Here is a 21,982-nt window from a genome sequence, read left to right on the forward strand (position 1 = left end):
CTGGAATTTCCCTGATGCCTTGGGCCACATTTTTAGCAATTAGTATAAATATTATTTTGCATTTCCTATGTAAAAAAGTTGATAAACCTGAAAGCTCTATGGTCGGTCCTTCAATGATAATCTGACATGGAATGTTCTTGTACCAAGATCAATGATCATCAGTATAATGGAGAAATGTATGTGTTTCATTAAAGAATATTTAATATTCCAATTGCCATCATGTTGAGGTGTCTTCGTTTTACTAGCTAGTACACATGCATTGTTTTCTTACAGCAAGCACATGAGTTGGGGGCATGTCCAAGTAAATGGAGCACTGGGAGGGGGTAGGTATTTGCTACCAGCTCAGTATAACTGGGCACAGATAAAGTGCTGGTAGAAAGTATGAACTCAGAAAGCATGACAAGTAATTGTTTTGTTGTATTCTGTAGCAACTTTTTGCAATTTAGTGTCTGCAATGTGGACCAACATTTGGTTCAAAGTTCAGCAATTTTTCATGATATCTAGAATCTTTAAATGGAGCTAAAACAATGACTAATGCAAACTTGCTTATCCCTTTTTTTGGTGAGTTTTGATTTTTAGCTGTTTTTATTTCACTTGCATGAGTTTTGCTATATTTATGATATCATTTCACCAAGGATTCCAACAATCATTTGTTTTGAATGTAGCCTCCCTACAACAGGACAGGTACTATTGGAGTTTTCTGAAATCTTCAGGGTGGTGTGTGGTGAAGCTTTAAAGAATATATGAAGGACCTTCTGCAGCAGAAAAAAGGCAATATTGCCTACACTGTGAAATGTGGAGAAATCTCGTACTCTGAAAATGAAACAAGTCTCAGGTTTAATGTTTTTTTGTAACTCATTTTAGTAAAATGAAAAAGAAAACACGTTTATCAATTAATAATAATAATGAGTTGAATGTTATAATATCACTTCAGAAAACTTCATATTTCTAAGAAATAATACATTGATTTAAGGAAACAGAAAAGTTCTGTTGTCTGTTTAAGATGTATTTTCAGCCTTATAACACAATGGTACACAGTGAAACAACAAGCTTAAAGAAAATGGCAGAGAAAATCGCTGCATTGTTACATCTGCATGGCGTAGAAAGTGCACTGACAATTTAACAAATGCTTGATTATTCTTTGTTTTAGGCTGTTTAAAAAATCGAAATCAAGCCAGATGCTTTTTGAGAAGTTCAAAAATCTTGCTACTGAGGCAGAGATGAGGAACTGTCCAGAGCTAAAGAAGCATGGGGACCTAGTCGTCAAGACTTTGCTAAGCGTGATAAAGAAGAAGGGAAGCCATGAAAGTGAGCTGCGCAAATTGGCCTGCTCACATGTTAACCAGCACAAAATTCCAGTGGAGGAATTTCAGGTAAGCAAACTTAAAGCATTCGAACACAAGGAAGGATGATACTAGTTGTTGATTGGTTAATATTATGCACTATCTCTGCATATTGCCATTCAGTCAGTGGAAGCAGAAATGCAAAATATTCTTTGTTATTCCTTATATCAGTTGCACTGTCTGAACTGTAAGTTAATGCATGCCCGAAGGTAAATATTCCATTTGCTGTTCTGCACATACTTTTCGGATTCAGTGGCCAGAAACCTGCACACCTTGTAGAATGAGACAGCAGGAAAGGTTGTTAATTCTCTGCAAATTTTGTGACAGCAGTCTACTAAATATCTACAGATGGGTGGGATCACACCAGAAGCAGCAACCTTTTTTCTGCCCCAGTTCAGCTCCAGACCCTCAAACAGACATACACTCCTTCTTCAAATAGTAAACTGCTTGGTAAACTTTGAAACAAATAATTATGTGGTGGTTGGCTGCTGAACCTGGCATGGTTTATGTTTTCACTGTATATGCACTAGTATGCAGAACCTGGCCTGATTTGTATTTTCACTATGTGTACACTAGTCTGATGAACTTAGCACTGCTGTGTTTTCACTGTGCATGCAGTACACTTGCACATGAAGCTTATTACCATTGCCGGTGTTAAGCAGCACCAGACTTGCCATGATTGGGGCAGTTTTTAATATGAATTCTAGATATTAAATGATATGGAGGCATGTTCAGTATTTAATGTCCTGATCTTCTCTAATATAACAGTTTGGGATATATTCAACATTAAACAATCCCCACTGGTATGCTTATATATGTTTCTCACACTCTGTCTCGCTCACACTCTCTCTCTCTCTCTCTATATATATATATGGTTCTACCTGACTTCACCGAAACACCACAACACCGACAACGCAATCACCGAAACCACATAACCGACAGTACAAAAACACGAAAATCCACATGCCCGACAACGAAATAACCGACGGTACACAAACACGAAACCTTATACACTTCACACACCACAATCAACAAACAAAACACATTCCCCATCCAAAAACCACATACACAACACAAGCACACCAAAATCCCTGCAAACCCACACTAAACCTCACATACACAACTACCTACAACCCTGACCCAAACCCTAACCCTAAGGTCCGTCACTACCGCACACTTACCTGACCCGCTCCCTAACCCTAACTCACTTATCCCGCCTAACCCAAACACAATCACTACCGCACACTTACCTGACCCGCTCCCTAACCCTAACTCACTTATCCCGCCCCTAACCCAAACACATTCACTACCGCACACTTACCTGACCCGCTCCCTAACCCTAACTCACTTAACCCACCCCTATCCACACTTACCTTACTCGCACCCTAACGTCCGTCACTACCGCATACTTACACAGCCTTTTCCCATTTCGGCATCCTCAGCGCCGGTGCTTTCATCCGTCGGGTCGGTCTTCTGCACTGTCGATCTTCTGGGTCCCGTCGCGTCGGTCTTCTGCACTTTCGCTCTTCTGCGGCTCTCGATTTCGCTGTCGATGTTCCGGCGTGTCGGTGAAGTCAGGTAGAACCATATATATATATATATATATATATATATATATATATATATATATATATATATTTATTAGAGAGAGAGAGAGAGTGTAGCATACATCTCAGCCTCTTAGCACAAGAAATCTGGACAAAGAAAAAAATAGGGGGCAAATGCCCAAAAATAGAGACACATTTTAAATATTGCTCTTATACACTTAGAACGTTGCTAGAATAAAGGTACTGTGTCATCATGCATTTTCAGAGGGAAATGAAGTCTGAAACTCAAATGTCTGTCATTATTTAGTGAATTCAGATCTCATTGATTTGCCAACTCCCTCCCCACACACACACACACAAATGTTATGAGGAACATATCAAAAATATAAAATCTAGATTTAGTGTGAAAATCTGGACAGCTCAGAGGAATGGAATGTAGACATGATAAAATCTTTCAAATTTCCTAAAAGAAGCAGTACAAACAAGAGTGTAGCACTGCTAAAAAAGACATGAAAAGAGAAGGGCTGCACCGTAGGAACAATGAGCAGGTAACTCAGAAGTGATGTGAAATGTATTTTTTTCTCATAAAGTGTTGTGAATGCATGGAACTACCTTCAAGAGAAACAGGTGATATTGAAACGGTAGGTGAGTAGATGGCACAAGACAGATGTAAGTATACATGCAGCAGGAATGGGTAGGAAGAAATGTATTACAGGGTTCTTCCTGGGGCAGCTTATTCACTATGCTGGGTGAGTAACAGGCCAACAGGTTAGGCCAAGTAATTGTATATGCCCTGATATTCTTTGTTTGTCTATTTACAGACCATAGAAACAAAGAATCAGTCTTCAGAGGCTGGTTTTGTTAGACTAAAATCGCAGTGTGGACTTTACCTTAAAAGTCTCCCAATAACAGTAATGGAGCATGGTGAATGGCAGCGGCAATTTATGACTGCAGTGATGTTACTGCCTCTGCTGACCCTAGTATAAGTGCAAACTTTGTTACTTGTTTTATGTCATTTTCTTAAAACTTTTAAAAGTGATTGCTTATTTAATTGTGAAGTTATTGCATTCATGCATTGGTGGATCCAGTGGTTGTGTGCACCTCCCTAATGGCACAGCCTTGCTGCAGAATCTTCATTGTTTGGATCTATATTATGTTACTGCAGTGTACAATTTGTTATTACTTTCCACTTTGCTTCTTTGATTTTGGTAAGAGCTTTACATGAGTTTGTGAACTTGTGAATTGAGCTGTTGTTGAGGGATAGATGGTGAAAGAAGGGAAATTGGAACATTCGTAGGATCAGAGTACTGTTGCTGTTTGGCTCATTCTCTACTGTTGTGTCCATGATGTCTGAAAGACTCTTATTTCCTGAATGAAGGACTTGATTTTGGACTTTGTGCTACTTGTGCCTTCCTAGTAGGGAGAGCTGCCCAGATTTTGTGTCAATTTTAAACTGCTGAAGAATTTGAAGGAGTGTGGTATTTTCTGTTGGTTCTGTTTGTTCTGAGACATATGACAATGATATCATGACTGGATTAAATTTTGGCTGTGGTGTTTACTTTAACCTTTTGTCAAGATACTATTAACTATGTTATTATTAGCTCTAACAACCCATCCTGAGGGGAGGGACGTGGCTCTGGCTACCAAAAGGGTGATACCTAGAAGGAACACTCAGTTTTACTGAGTGACATTTCAGACAGCTTAGGTCAAGCTGCCATGGTGTGTAGTACCAATAAAACCAAGGGGAATTCAACAAGTGGAGACATGATTCTCCTTGCAAGCAGCAATATCAGGCTCAGAGGAGCTGCCAAAGAGGGTGGGGTTCTCCCAATTTGGAGAGGGTAGGTCACCTCCCAGGACCAGCAAGATGCTCCACTCCCTACCACCTGACTCTTGCTAGGTATGGAAAGACTATTCTGGATTCCCAGGTAGGAACAAATGGGCCATACAGTTTTCACCAAGCCCAGGAGAGCTGCCTTCCATGCCCCTGGGCCATAAAGCTTTCACCCAGCCTGGGAGAGCTGCCTCACATTTCATTAGAAAGAATGGTCTAAAAGGCTTTCATGGAGTCCAGGAGAGCTGCCTCCCATTTCTGTAGAATGAATGGGCCATATGTTTTTCATGGAGACCAGGAGAGCCACCTTCCATGTCCCTAGAATGAATGCGCCATGCGGTTTTCACCCAGCCTAGGACAGCTGCCTTCCATGTCCCTTGAATGAATGGGCCATAAAGCTTTTGCCCAGCCCAAGACAACTGCCCCCCATGTCCTTAGAATGAATGGGCCATATGGTTTTCTTGAAGACCAGGAAAGCCACCTTCCATGTCCCATGAATGAATGGGCCACATGGTTTTCGGCCAGCATAGGATGGCTGACTTCCATGTCCCTAGAATGAATGGGCCATGAGGTTTTCATGAAGCCCAGGAGTGCTGCCTTCCATGTCCCTAGAATGAATGGGCCATAAGGTTTTCATGGAGCCCAGGAGAGCTGCCTCCCATGTCCTTAGAATGAATGGGCCATACGGCTTTCACCCAGCCTGGGAGAGCTACCTGTCATATCCATAGATGAATGGGCCATAAGGTTTTAATGGAGTCCAGGAGACTCATCTCTCATGTCCTTAGAATGAATGAACTATAAGGTTTTCATGGAGTCCAGGAGACCTGCCTCCCATGTCCCTAGAATGAATGAGCTAATTAAGTATTGGTACTGGAGCCATCACATAAGGTTATGGGAGAATGAAAAAAAAGAATAAACTAAAACTGGCTAAGAATGAGCCAGTACTCATTTGTACTCCTGTCCATCTATCTAATTTTCCATTGCTCTCTCCACTGGTAAACTGTGGAAATAATTAACCAGACTTTGACTTTTGTGTATCTGCAATCTAGGTGTAGTTCCTGATGGCAAGTTGACATTCATTGACAAATGTGTTTGCTGTTGTCAGGATGTCATACCTCTTTCTTATCAACATAGTTCAAATTAGGCATTATTTACCTTGATGTATGGAGCAGTGGTAAATGCTTTGGTTTTGTCCTCCTTGACTAATGTAAGGCTCTCTACCTTGGATTGTCTGATGTGATCTGTCCCATGTGCAGCAGCTGTACAAATCTGCAGCTGGTTTAATTGATAGCTTGCCTCATACATGCCTTATCAAATGGATGACATGGGATTTGTGATAAATGGAAGCCCTCCTCACTTATCATACCCCACATTATCTATGGATGGCTTAATGTATGAAGTTACTAAAGCCCTGTGCCACTGCAAGATAACACATTTCATCCAGAGTGTGGCTGCTAACTGTCCTAGATGCCTGACTAGAGACTTTCAGTAGGCTCTTGTTTTCTTATTTTGCCCCATTTCTCTGGAACCATGTAGCCTCCCTGATTCTGACATGTGATACACAGTATTCTTTTAAATGATTCCTTGGGTTTCATCTCTTTGGGATGGTCTCTTGCAAGCCTGACAGGGTCATTTGCACCAACTCTAGGGTTTACATTTTTTAACAGGACCAAGTGGATAGTTCATTTAATTAAAAGTTTGGTACACTTCTTTTAGATTTACATTTGCAAATGATTCATTGCTATTGTTATTGCTGTATTTATTGTAAATGTTTAGGTGTACATGCAAAATGATTTCTTAATAAAATAAATAATAATATCACTGACTTAGTATGACTTGCTTACAGTATTTCCAATGACCCTTTATTTGACATACTAAGTATTATGGAGTAGATAGTTTGTGATTTGTCTTGTATTTGGAATAAAATGTGCAAATAAAATAAGGGATTTGGTCAGATAGTCTGGGGTACAGCTGGAGATAGACTTAGGCAATATATTCAACATACTCATAAGCAAATTACACCACGTTAATGTCTATTCTAAGCATCACATGAAATGCTGACATAAACAGGACTTGATGGAAAAGCTCTCCTGTCCAGTGCTTGACTGCTCATTTTTATTGTTTTAACTTAGGGTGCCTCGTGAGCAGTAGCAGGTTGTCAGATGCAACCTTCTTATTATTGTGAGATAGGATAGTCTGTTTCTTACTAGCATGCTATCCATGGTGTCAGTACTAAGTACAAGAAAGGTAGGTTTCTTTAGACATGAATACCTGACCCTTTTGCTTCAGATGACTTAATACAGTAACTATTTAAAAAGGAGATGGTGCAGTAATTATGTCATGGTGATGAGATCACAGAGCTGGAAGAGGACAGCAATGTTTTAGTTCCTGATGGTGAATCCTTCTTTCCTTTAGCCAGCAGATGTAATCTACTGTCTGTACCTCATTGATGGTAGGTGGTGAGCCATCGTGTTTAGGAGCTTGTAGCCACAAGCAGTGCATTGCTATGGCACACTGTGAGACTTTTTTTTTCACGATATCAGTTGGGACAGTCATTCATAGTTTTCAGGATGTAATGGTGATACACTGAGTTTCTGTTTCTTGAACTGGATCTAAATGGTCTGGTTTGCTATTCAAGGCATCTACTAGGAAAATCTACAAGCCTGCACACCACTGTATCATTTGAGACAAGACTGTCGATCACTAAAGACCCTATGGTCTGCTTCTCATCTTGGGATTATTGCTAGAGTTTTGTTTCTATTGAGAGAAGAAGCAAATGGGCATTGTTTCCCAGCAATGTGAAGCTAAGGTGAGATCAGCACTAGTAGTAGCCAGTTAGGAGAGTCTCACTATTTATCATTCCTGGCAAAGCTAATTCTTTACTTTCAGTAAGTACTGCCTAACCTAACTTCAGAATATATCCCTAAATACTTCATCCAGAAATTGTCAGGGTCTACTTTTGTAGTTTTCCTTCAAGTGTTCAGCAGTGTCCTCTATAGACGCAGACACCATGAGCTCATATTTTTCCTGTAAAAGCACTCTTGAAATTTCATCAATATCTAGTTGCACACAAGACAACTAGTTTGCACAGTGACAAGCACTGCCCCGACAGCTGGAAGCTAGATATTCTTGACATTACTTTATATTCACAGCACAACCATCTATAAAAACGGTGTGTCGCCATGGATGTGAACTTTCCCACTATATCTGTTGCCACCTTAGTTGTTATGGATATCCTGAGACAATGTAGCAAATGTCTCATATTTACTGTTAACCAGTTATTGCTCTCAAACAAACCAATAAGGTATGTGAGAGATTTATTTGCACAATGTCACTGCAAGCAAAACTCTCATATAAAGGAATTCCTAATATCAATCAGGCTGTCAGTAGTACACATGCTTCCCCCATCGAACAGCACTAAGCAGACACATAGACCCCCATATGCTAACCCACTTAAATGTTACCTTTCTAATTGCCAGAGACCCCCTAGATGAAGCACACATAACAAATCAGCCACAAATACTGTCTTTCAAAACAACACCCACAACAACACATACAGCCACATCTCATGGAGTCTCTACTTCTAAACCCATAAGGAATGCCACCACACAATCCAACATTTTAGTCATTGGAGTCGCCACTGTGAAACACATCAATGTTCATCTCACAAGGCTGAGCTAGGAGAAACTAATGATTAATTACTTATCAAAGACCAGAATCCACCATATTACGCATGCCCTCAGGGCATTGAACCACCTGTATGACTCAGTCTTAGTCCAGGTGGGTGTAAATTACTAGAGGCGTACCTCACTAGACTATATAAAGAGAGACATCATGGAGCTCTTGGAATATGTGTTCCAGGCTGGTATGAGCCTAACATTGAGCAACATTCTACCTACTCAAAGGATGATGCCACAATACAAACAGAAGATGACTGACTTTGATAATTGACTTAGTTTCTTCTGTCATTCTAAGGGGGTGCAATATTTGCCAGCATCTGAGGAGATGGTCAACAGACTACACTGCTTTACTAGGGAAGATCTGAACCTATCCTCTAGGCTTTCAAATATTAGCTAAAAGATTTCCCTCTCCAATAGTGCCTTTTTATGCAATGCCAAACTGAAAATACTTCTGACATAGCAAATCAAAACCAAGAAAATCTGAAGATGCTATTGCTCATTGCTAGGAGTATAAACAAAAAATTCCACTCTCTATAAGCTTTCCATACCCTACAGAATGCTGACATCTGTGCAATCTTGGAGACATGGCTTTAAGCTGCAGAGAGCACCCCAGCAATGCTAGGCTATAATACCTTTCAAACATTTAGATTAGCTACTACACAAGCAGCAACTAAATAGGGAGGTGTCTTAATTTACATAAAAAATAAATATATCTAAAGGTTAGGCAAACAAGATGATGCACTTGAGCTTTTCCACATTTAAATCACCATAGCCAAAATCCAATACCACTTCCTTGCAAGCTATAGGCCCCCTCTATGACCCAGGAAAGTCATAACATGTATTTAAGCTTAATGAAAACATGCATTATACAGCCCAATGTCATATTCACAAGTAACTTTAATTACCCTGCTATTAACTGGGAATCAGATACAACACCAAAACTGCAGGCACAGAGACTCCTGGATTTCGTAAACACAAACTCCCTTGACCAGATTGTTAATACCCCAACCAGGGGTGCAAACATGTTGGATCTGGCCTCACTAATAGGGGAGAATGCTGCACACCCTCAGTGCAATGTCCTCTCTTGTAAGTGCAGACCACAAAACCATCTCCTTTGAAGTGAAAATAAAACTGGAAACCCCAGCTAACCTTGGACTTTTCAAGAACTACTCTAAAGCTAAATTTCTACCGTTAAATGATAATCTGGAAAAACGTATAGACTCCCCCTAAACCTTGAGAACACTGCTGCCTAAGCAGTACTGGTCACAGAACCCCTATATAAGCATGTTAATAGCTGCACAGTGGTAACTATATCCACCATGATTAAGTACAGAACTATCTCAAAAACAAATCACCCTGGTGGAATCACAGCATCATTTGGCTCTATAACAGAAGGAAGAAAATCATGGCAAAAATTAGGAGGTGTAGCACCCAGCCGGATAAAAACACTCTCATCAAACCAAACAAACAACTCGGAGGAAAAATAAGTTCATAGAATAGTATTAAGCTAACTGCCCTTGCGAGCCATTTTAAGCCTAGCCAATTATCCCTTCTGAGACTCAAACACTGTACCTTGTGTTTATAAGGCAAACACCTTAACCATTAGGCCACCCTCCCAAGTCTAACGAAGCTGAATTTGAGATAAATGTGGCCTCCCAGGCCAAAGGCAACCACAAGGCATTCTTTAACTATGTCCACAACCTCAAAGACAATACACAATTGTGTGCAGAACTCATTGTTAATGGAACCACTTATATGGAGCTAGCAAAGCCATGGAAATAATTATCATGGAAATGATCAATAATGACATAGGAAACTTCCAGGCATTGGACCCAGTCAAATTTTATCAAGTTAGGTCATGCCTATTTATCCTGGTGGACTTTTTTGAGAAGGTTTCCAAAGCAGTAGACAAGGACAAAACAGTTCACACTGCCTACCTTGACCTGGCAAATACATTTGCCACAATTTCCCACCCAGGCATTATAGATAAACTCAAGAGGTTAGGGATAAACCATAGCCAGCTGGCTCACAGGCAGGCCCCTGGAAGTTAGAACTGGGGAGTCCACCTCTACAAAGAGGCATGTCACCAGCAGATTCCTTTGGGGATCAGTCTTGGGACCACTTCTTTTTTGGGATCTACTCCTCTGATGTCAAGACCGATGTCAAGGGCATCTGACTGACCAAATTTACAGACAATTGCAAACTAGGAACAGTCATAGAATGTCCCACTGAGAGTAATGTTCTCCAAGAATGGCTGTCACAGACAAAACTGGTGTCAGATCCATGGACTAAAACTAAATGCCAAGGAATGCATAATAGTATCCTTTGGGAAGTCATGATCCACTCCTGGTAACTATCATATTGACAGCATACCCTAATAGTCAAAGTGGTAGTCAAGGACTTGTGGACAAACATAGACAGTAATCTAGCCTTTGACCACCACTTGTCTGCAGTAGTGAGGAAATCATTCTATGATGTGTAACTTACAAACAAAAGTATGGCATCTAAGTCCAAGGAGGTCATTGTTTCACTGTATTCAGCATTCATCAGCCTGATCATTTTTGTATAATGCCCCCTTTAGCATGTACCTAACCAGGCACATCCAAAAATTGGAATGTGCACTGAGATTCCTCACTAAAAGAATACAGAGTTTAAGTAAAATCTCCTATGCAGACCACCTCAAATCCCAATCCCTGTATTCTGTCTCTTACAGGCTGTTGAGGGGAGATGTCTACCTGCATACAAGGCATTGTTGGACCTCAACGTGATGAACCTCCTGCATATCTGCAAAACAGCATCAGAATTACCCAATCTAAAAACTTAAATATTGCCTGTGATTTAAATAGGACCTGCTGGGGAGACAGTTTTGTATCCCAGAGATTACCCCTTCTCTGGAACAGACTCCACATCCATGTGAAGCATGGTTTCTTCCTAAGTCAATTCAAGTGTACCTAGTGCATTTCGATGGGGAACAAGAAATTCATCCCTGGTTTGGCACTTATGTATTTAATGGGCACAGGTAGCCTGTAAATGTTTCATCTCTCAAGCTCCTGCTTACACTTGTGGTTCCAGAACTTATCAGAGATGTGGGATGCATGGCTAGGCTTAAAAATGCCCCAGTGATCAATAGCCTAGTACACGCCTATGAACCTATGTGTAGTACGGTTAGTCAGTAGCCCCAGTGTTTGCACCGCTGCTAATTCCTCTCTGACCTCATAGGAGCTTTTTGGCAGCCCCTACTCTCTTAAAAATCTCTCTCCACCATCATTACTTGCTGCCAGACTGGCACAAAATATTTGTTGGACATACCCGTCTAATTTTCTCACACTATCCTTTAGTGAGTCCTCAAGGACGCTCACGTGCTTTCCAGATTTTGTGGTCAAGTATTCACATGATCATCATGTGGATTACTGGCAATTAAGTTACTGCACTCATTTATTTATGTGTTTGTTTTATTCATTTACTTTTGATTGCCAGGAAAGTCTGAATAGGCAAAGCCCCTTTTCAGTAGAGGCTTGAGAAGAAATGTTCCGCATTACATGTTTTTGCACAGGGAATTAGCATGAGCAAACAAATACAACTATAAAACTATGTATATAATCCTGAGATGTATATAATTTAACAAGTGATCGCTATATTAAGTACACAGTGCAATATTTTCAGCAAGCTAAAGTGATGCATAGCTACAGAACATTCAGCATTATTTTACAGTGTAGTTATGTAGTCACACTGTAATGTTAGTACCCAGTCAGCAGATGAGGCACATGCATATTTTATCCAAGCAGTTATTCCCTTGAGACATAAACAGAAGATAAAGTGTGAGGATTCTATATTTATTAGATTTGGCTGCATAAGGAGGGGGGTCTTAGTAATGTTGTTGGTAGAAGAGCAGGGCTGTTTGGTGATAGGTATAATTTCACTGGGATTTTTAAAATACAGATGGGATAATATCTGAATAAGAACAAGGCTTAGTAATGAAGGTGTTATAAGTGCAGGACCATTTCTGACAGGTACATATTCAGTGAGATGTTAAATTGAGAAGATGTAAAGATGTATTTCTGCTATTTATTGGGAGTGAGTTCCACTGTTTAGCAATGTATATTGAGTATTAACAGTCACCGTGCTTAATTTTAGATTTTTTAAGTAAGGACTTAGTGTTGGTTCTGCATTCTACATGGGGTGTGCATCCTTTTCAATACCTAGCTGATGGCAGAACATCTGTCTGAGCTATAGAGGATGTTCTGGGTAGTGTTTATGTATGTGTAGGCCAATTGGTTAGTTAGCTCTAGCCAGTTAAAGGACAGAAGGGTAAGACAGGGATGTGTTTGGTTAATGTGACTGTGCAAACATTGCAGTTTTATTATAAGATGGCTTCAGTTTGGCTAGCTATAGGACTGTAGGTTAGGCAAAACTAATGCGACATATAGGAGACTAGGGAGTAGATAGATACGAGCTATGGTCTTATGTGCATGTTCTGATAGAAAAAGTTTCACTTTAAAAAGAAATACTAGTTTATGACTGCATCCTTGAACTGCATATCAGATGTGCTGAATGAATGTAAATATGTAGGTAAATACTATTCCCAAAAGTTTTGCAATTTTCCCAAGTTTAATTCTTGCATTATTGACCAATAGTATATTTAAGCTTCAGTAGTTTGATTGTTGGGTTGTAGTGAAAATACCATTAGTTTAATTTTCTTTTGATTTAAGAGTAATTAAGATTGCTGTAGTCAGTTTTCAGTGTTTATAGTGGATGGCTGGGGATCATCTTGAAGCTGTTTGACTGAAGAGACAGCACAAATTCTTGAGTTGAGCTTTCTGCATATTGGGTCAGATTTTCCGGTTGGGAGGCTGTATGCATTTTATTTATAAATATATTGAAGAGTAAAGGTCCTGATATCAAACCATGTGATACATCTAATGTTGTTTGGTTGGCGTTTGACAGGTCATCTGCAAAAAATGTGATCGGGGAGGGATGATTCACTGGATTATGATTCTAGATTCCATAGGGGATCCCTGGCTCACAAGAACATCTCAAAATTAGTCTTCCCAATCTTGGATCTAGGAAACGGGGGTTAACATGGTATTAATATTTTGCTGTGTCCACAAAATGCGTTCAGACTGTGGTGCCATTTCTCAGCATAGTCTACTCATTTTCTTAAAAATATTGAACACTGAAATTCAGTGCTCGTTGTAAAGTAACTTAAACTCAAGGCTTTAAACAGTGCCATCTAGGTGTTTGCAAGTCGTATAATGTAGGTCATTCACTTTGCCCCTGAACTTTGCACTCAAACCCGTCTTACATTCATTAAAATTATGAAACAACCAAACAGATCCTGGGAAGACCCTTGGAAAAAAATTCAACAATCTACCCATTCTATAATAAAAATCTTTTTTAACCTAAATTTTTAATAGGGATGTTTACAGTTATATTATTCCTCTTTGGTCCAAAGCTGGATATATAAAGTGCTATTAAAAAGATTGTGGCTAATATTTATTTACATACCAGTTGTTTACAATGGTGGAGCATTAATCCAGGTGGACTTATTTTAGACTCAGCCCGTGAGAAGTGAGCACAAAGTAACAGCAGGCAAGGAAGTAAATCACAGTTCAGATGAAGCGCAGAAATACAACATTAAGCATACAAAATGTTATAACAATATTGTAGAAGTCTGTCTGACATAGTGAAAGTACATCTAATGATATAGTCAACATGCAATAACATTATAATTACATAGTAGAAGGCTGACTAACAAAGCTAGAATCTAGTCAACTAGTAACCAAGTGCACAAAACTGTAGACTGAACCAAAAACAATACAGCTCCGGTAACAATAAAGGCTGTCTTCTCAATCCCAATATATGATCCACAAACGCAGAACGAATAGTCCAATAGGGTAAAAAACAGGTTTAATAAATCCACCAGATAAAACAAAGCTTAATACATCCACTGATTGAGTGCTTTCGTCTCCATCCGGAGACTTCTTCAGAATCAATTAACAAACAGATCTTGTGTCTTATATACATACAAAATGGGCTGGCAATCAAGATTGATTAATCAATAAATTATTTCTTAAAGAACCATCTTGCATATTAACCGCCAAAAAAAAAAAAATATATATATATATATATATATATATATATATATATATATATATATATATATATATATATATATATATATAATATATAGTGTATAATATGTAGTGTTTTGATACATATACAGGAACAGTAAATTAGTGCTACCCAGGAACTTTGTACCACCACAACTTAATAAAATAAAATAACTTAATAAAATAATGTAATCAAGGACAGCCAGTTCCACCGGAATATAAACAATTCCGTGCTGTCTTATCCTATATCTGCGATCACCAAAACAATGAAAACCAGTGTATTCATAACAAACATTTAAAATATTTACATATTTAAATATATAAATATATATATGTTAAAATATATCTATGTTAAATTCTATCTATGTTAAAATGAATATGCCCGTTGTTGGCATTTAAAAGTACTAAACTATAAAAGGTAGTTCACTACAAAAATCACTGTAAAATTCACTATACAAATATTTATATCTGTTGTTGCATAAATAAATACATCAAAGACATCATGAAAACCCCTAATAATAAATAATATATGTTGTTGCATAAATAAATACATCAAAGACATCATGAAAACCCCTAATACATGTATATGTAATGAATAAAGGTATAAATATTATATAAATATGATAAATATAATAATATTTGTATAAATATTTGTATAAATATAAAAAAATATGTAACAGATATAGAACAATGTCACCAAATCAATGAAATTCAATAGTTCCAATAATTTTGACTAATTTAAGTAAACTAATTTAACTAATTTAACTAATTTAAGTTCCCTCTTATGGATTGAAATGGTCCCTGCATATTGTCTAAAAGATACCAAATAAATATATAAATAATTGAATAAATAAGTTGATATAATACCCATTGCAACTATTAGGTCATATAATGTAATACTTGAAAAAACTCGAAAAACACGCTGCCCTTTTAACCTGTTTTCTAATTGTTATTTTTATTTTTATTTTTATTGTTGTTATTAATACTATTATGTTTCTTTGGGTCTGCCGCAAGTAATTTCAATGCTGGGGTAATAGAAATATGGTCATTTAGACCCTTACCACAGCATGCATCGAGTCTTAGCTGCCAAATCATTTCTCTAAACTCCAGTTGTGTTTCCCAATCACCACCCCTTTCAGGATATTTCACCTCCTCTATTACCCAACATTTGAAGTCTGCATCTTTACAGACTAACACGTGTCTATATAGGGCATTATTCTCATTGTGTTTATTAATGTCTCTAATGTGCTCATAGATTCTAGTCCTGAGATGGCGTTCGGTTTTCCCTATATAGTAGTTCCAACAGGCTTTACAGAATGCTAAATACACTACTCCTTTTGTATAACAACTGTTATACCTATTAGCCCAAAATGTCATTCCCAAGCTGGGTATTCTAACTTCCTTTAATTCAGCAATGTAGGTACACTGTGCACATCTGCCACATTTAAAAGTTCCATATTTCCTACAGGTCCCTTGCACATTTGTTGTTCTCTTCCTTTCAACAATATTCTTAATATTTTTGTTCCTCCTGTAACTGTATTTAATAGTATACTGAAATATATTAGTTTTGGTCAACATTTCCCTAAACATCTCCCAAGTCTCATTTATACACTTTTTCAACCATCCTATACCCTTATAGTATGTGAGGGTTAGGTATGGTAAAGTGCTTATGCTGTCTGTATTTTTAGTATCTAATCTATAGGAATTACTATTAATTGTATTAGGGTCAAAAAAACCACCTTTTGTCAAAAGGGGGGGCATATAAATTGTCGCATCTTCCTTGTTGGACATATTCCTTTATAGATCTAGTTAATGCAGCAGGGTATCCTCTTTCATGAAACATTTTTTCAACATTGTTAGCTTCGTTTAAAAATTCATCCTCATCTGAAATCATCCTAGCCATTCTTATCATTTGTCCTTTGACTATGTTCTTTTTCAATTGATAAGGGTGGTCACTTTCAAAGTGTAGGTAGGCATTGGAATAATGTTCCTTCCTATATATATTAGATTTATAACACTTATTTATATAATCCTTGTTTAACTTCACATCTAAAAAAATGTATGTGATCTTTACCTACCTGGTATGTAAATTCTAAAAATGTAGTGGTACGATTAATATAATATATAAATTTGTCTATCTTATCATGGGGACCATTCCACAGGACAAAAATATCATCCAAAAATCTAAAATATTTTGTGATATAATTATTATATTCTGAAGTAAACACATATTTACATTCCCAATACAACATTATAATATTCGCATATATCGGGGCGCATGCCAACCCCATTGCCACCCCTTCTTTTTGGTGATAATAATCTCCTTGGAAATATAGATAGTTGTATTTTAAAACTAATTCCATATTCTCTAGTACTAACTTAAATTTGTCTCCTGTTAAAAAATCCATTTCAATTAACATTTCTTCAAACCAAATCAATCCTTCATTCTGGGGTATGACTGAAAACAAATCCCTAACATCAATTGTAATAAATATAGTTTCATCATTGTATGAACACTTACCCACTTTGTTCAAAAAATCCCAAGAGTCAACCAAAATATGGGAGTATTTACTATGAAACTTCTTTAATTTATAATCCACATAAATAGCTAAAGGTTGTGTCTTAGACCCTTGGGATGAAGCTATAGGTCTCAAGGGGGGGGGGGGGTCATGTATGGACTTGTGGATTTTGGTATACCAAAAATAACTGGTATAACAGGTTTTGGGACCTTTAAAAAATTGTATAAATCAACATCTATCAACCCTTGTAACAAGTTATCTTCCAAAGCAAGGTCTATCTTCTTATATGATATATTTATCTCATTTCTTGAAACTAAACCATATTGGTTTTCCTTAGCCAATATATCCATCATCCTTTTTGTATAATCCCATTTGTCCATAAGTACTACCCCCCACCCTTGTCCGGTTTCATCACTCGTATTCTGTCATTACCACTTAATTCATTTAGTAAATCAATTTCTGCTACAGTTAAATTATTAACTACATCACTGTCTTTTTTATATGTCCTACAAATTCTGATGAAGAGCAGAAATACAACATTAAGCATACAAAACGTTATAACAATATTGTAGAAGTGTGTCTGACATAGTGAAAGTACATCTAATGATATATTCAACATGCAAAAACATTATAATTACATAGTAGAAGGCTGACTAACAAAGCTAGAATCTATCTAAGAAGTCTGGACAGTTATATTTACAGAGTTATTGTAGGATGATAAGGAGGATGATAAAGATGGGTGTGGATAGAACAGACACTGAAGTACAGCAGATGGAAAGAAGTGCAGTGAGGGTGGGGAATGAGCATACAGTACGATGGAAAGATAGTGCACAGGAAGTTGCCAGACAGAGCGACCAAAGGGTTAGAGGTTAATCTTGCATGGATGTCTTCATACCTCATATCTCATCATGAAAGCATTTGCAAATGCTAATAAAATCACTTCTCAAACATGTTCACCAACTGAGTGTGGTCTTAGCATGGAAAGTTTATCCTCATGATGCAGATGCTTTACTCTATTGATTTTTTTATAATAAAAACTCTCTGAACCCTCTCATCACTTTTGAAAGATGTGACATTGTAAATGAAAATCAATGCATAGCATTTGAAATAAGGTAATGCCAGAATTGCAAGTTGGAATCAAAACTTTAACTTCCTGACATGTAACTCTATAACAATGTGTGTACATAGCCATAGTGGCTGGGATTATGACTCAACTGCAGGCATCAGAGGACCACCAGTAGAAGAAGGATATGCATATGGCTACCCTTCTTATTGGGAAGGGGTGTACAGTGATCAGTGGTCAATCTCTTTCCCTGGAGGTCACAGGAGCATTACATTTGGATATGGATGGGTGGGAAATTTTACAAGTGCATGTGTGAATATGCCTCCAACCTTATAGCAAAATCATGCATCTACATTTTGAGGAAGCATTTTAGACAAAAGATTTAACAATGTTACTAGGCAAAATGGTGAAAACAAATGGAACCGACAGAGAGCAATTAAAAATCTAAAACCCTTCTTCTTTCCTGTGAGAAAAAATGTCACTGGATTACTACCTTCATCAGCCTTTCAGAATTCAGTGTGCTTCTCAGACTTGAGTCACCAGCACAACAGACACATGCATTTCATGCACCATCCACCATGAATGATTCTGCTTGATAAAATAATCAGTCATTTCTATAGGAGGAAGACAGGAGAAGATGAAGGACAGGTCTGGTAACAGTGAGTCCATGTGAAAAACATTGCTGTTAATTAAATGAATGTTCTTAACTCTGTTAACCCACAAGATGAATCAGAAATTGTTCAAAAATGATATGTGGTCAGTGTTGGGCTACTGTATTCACAGTCTATATTCCTTTCTTCTTTTTTTTTTGTGTATATATTTGTTAACTGGGTAAGGCCACTAGACACAAGGCTCCCTTTTCAGCAAGAATCCAGTGTCATCATCTAAGTTACTTGCTTAGAGTTACAGAGTTTGCAAGTGAAAATTGAATAACTAGGACCCTGGACTTTAGGTAGAAGCTTATAACAGTCCATAGTCTTAGCCATCTAAGTTAAACTGCCATTCAGGCTGACGTGCAGAAAGATATTACCAAAGTAAATATTCTGTTCCACTGGCATATAGGCTAATTTAAGCCATCCAGTACTAACACTTTTAAAGATGCAAACAATTACTAAAACCCTTTCTTTCAATATGTTAAACAGATATAATATACTGTCTTTAATGCAGTGCAGGAGGGAAAAAATCATCCTGAACTACAAGCTGCCACAACATTGACTTTGGGCTTAGTTGATGATGACTGGCTTGATGTTGGGGGGGGGGGGGACAATGAGCAGATAGAAGACCACATCCTCTTCACAGGTGAATAATAAGGGATGAGGCAACACTTGACAACCTCCTGATGGAGACAGGAGGACTTTCATAAATAGCAGTCAAAATACATTTGCACATAATGAGCATCCCTTTAGAAGTGTGAACGCGACAGAAGCATACACTTTCTTGTTGTTGCAATGCATGTAGGGAGAAGAGTATCATCATCCTATCACTTAGCCCCAGTCTTCCTCACCTGAGAATAATATAGAGGAGACCCAATGTATATATGAATGTCATTGGTAGAGAGCCAGTTTTCTATTGTCAGGAATAGTACAAAAGACCAAAAATAAAGTAATTAGTGACTATAACAGAATTATTTCAATGTCATGACACAGACAAGGTAAGTAGCATGAGCTACTCTGTTCTGCTTAGTTACATTTACTTCTTTTATTTTTGTCCATGAGTCTAAAATCAATAGCCAGTATCGCTGTCAATTTCCACTTTATGTGTATTGCTTTACTTGTTCTTAAACTAATGAAAAAAAATACCCAAAGGTGGAACAGATTTCATCAAATGTATACTCAAGTTTCAGTCTGGTCAGGTGAAAGAATAGAAGGTATTGACCTCCTGTGGTATTGTGTTTCATGTGAAAAGTATGGATGTCATGAACAATGTGGTTGTCACATTCAAAGGCAAAACAAAGATGAAGGAGAGCACGTAACATCTAAATTAATAAATTACATCCAGAGATACCTATGGAATAGGAAGCATTGTGATTGTGAATTGCCAGTATGTGTGTGAATCTCTTTAGAAACTTAAATCAAAGTACTTAGCACTGAAATCAAAGGCCAGAGTTGCACATGGCAGTTAGAATGTAGTTATGTGTGAAAGTTAAGTAAGGAGCTGTTATCATAAAGAATTGCCAAAGCCTTCAGCGAGATACATTTCTTCTGGCAATTGTCCTTTCAGCAGTAATGATGCCCTTGTAGAATTCTCCTATGAAACATCAAATGACCAAACCTCAAGCATCAGAAATGCCAAAAACTAATGAGCAGCTGCAAGTGTTTTTTTTTTTTTTTTTTGCAGTGAGGCAGGCATCCCAGTCTCCCCCTCCTATATGAAAGGCAAGCCCCCATCCCCAAACTGATCAACTCTACAGTCAAACCAACTTGAAGAAGGGAGAAATGTCCCAAAATAAGGGAATCACTGCTTGTACACAGTCTGAAATCCCATGAACAGTGATTTTCTATGAGAAACAGCAATCAGTGTTGAGATTCTTGGCATCTTGTACTTTGGGCATTTGTTGATTGAGAAATTTCTTGTCAGCCATGCTGCAATATATCAAACCAAAGCATCATATTTATTATATTCTCTTAGAATGGTGGCACAGTACACAACACCTAAACTAATTCATAACCAGAGTCACATCAGAGATTTGGTCATAAATCTTATTTTAATCCAGCTCTTCCCATATTTCTTCAGTTATGTTCTTTCTCATTCCTATACTTCTTAAGCTCTCATTTCTCATCTACAGTGGATATAAAAAATGTACACAACCTTGTTAAAATGCCAGGTTTTGTAATATAAAAAATGAGACCACAATAAATCATTTCAAAACTTTTCCTACCTTTAATGTGACCTATAACCTGTACAATTCAATTGAAAAACAAATCTGTAAGGGGAAAAATATAAAAAATAAAAAACGTACAATACGCTGGTTGCATAAGTGTGCACACCCTTAAACTAATACTTTGTTGAAGCACCTTTTGTTTTAATTACAGCATTCAATCTTCTTGGGTAGGAGTCTATTAGCATGGCACATCTTGACTTGGCAATATTTGCCCACTCTTCCTTGCAAAAGTGCTCCAAATCTGTCAGATTGCGAGGGCATCTCTTGTGCACAGCCCTCTTCAGGTCACCCCACAGATTTTATATTGAATTTAGGTCTGGACTCTGGCTAAGCCATTCCAAAACTTTAATTTTCTTCTGGTGAAGCCATTCTTTTGTTGATTTGGATGTATGCTAGTGGTTGTTGTGTTGAAAGGTGAAATTCTTCTTCATCTTCAGCTTTCTAGCAGACCCCTGAAGATTTTGGGCCAAAAGTGACTGGTATTTGGAACTGTTCCTAATTCCATTCACCTTGACTAAAGCCCCAGTTCCAACTTTTGAAAAGCATTCCCAAAGCATGATACTGCCACCACCATGTTTCACTATGGGGATGGTGTACTTTTGGTGATGCAAAGTGTTGTTTTTGAGCCAAACGTGCCTTTTGGAATTGTGGCCAAAAAGTTCAGTCTTGGTCTCATCAGACCATAACACATTTTCCCACATGCTTTTGGGAGACTTGATAAATTGTTTTGCAAATTTTAGCTGGGTCTGGATGTTTTTCTGTGTAAGAAAAGGCTTCTGTCTTGCAATCCTATCCCATAATCCAGACATATGGAGAATACGGGAGATTGTTATCACATGTAGTATACAACCAGTACTTGCCAGAAATTCCTGCAGCTCCTTTAGTGTTGCTGTAGGTCTCTTAGCAGTCTCCCTGACCAGTTTTTGTCTTGTCTTTTGATCAGTTTTGGAGGGAAGTTCAGTTCTTTGCCACGTCACTAAAAAGTCTTTCGGCTTTTCCCGGTTA

At 37.9% G+C, this 21,982-nt stretch overlaps 1 protein-coding gene across 1 annotated transcript in view; it reads left to right on the top strand.

The window, feature by feature from the left end:
- The window catches only part of LOC122804162 (myoglobin-like), a 49,417-nt gene that overhangs the window by 15,722 nt on the left and 11,713 nt on the right, over positions 1 to 21,982 (top strand). The window contains exon 2 of the mRNA XM_044073851.1: positions 1,151 to 1,373. Coding sequence (XP_043929786.1) covers positions 1,151 to 1,373 — 223 coding nt within the window. The remainder of the gene's footprint in view (positions 1 to 1,150; positions 1,374 to 21,982) is intronic.

Source organism: Protopterus annectens, chromosome 6.part0 (assembly GCF_019279795.1).
Source record: "Protopterus annectens isolate FY-2018-M chromosome 6.part0, PAN1.0, whole genome shotgun sequence".
NCBI classification, from domain to species: Eukaryota; Metazoa; Chordata; order Ceratodontiformes; family Protopteridae; genus Protopterus; species Protopterus annectens.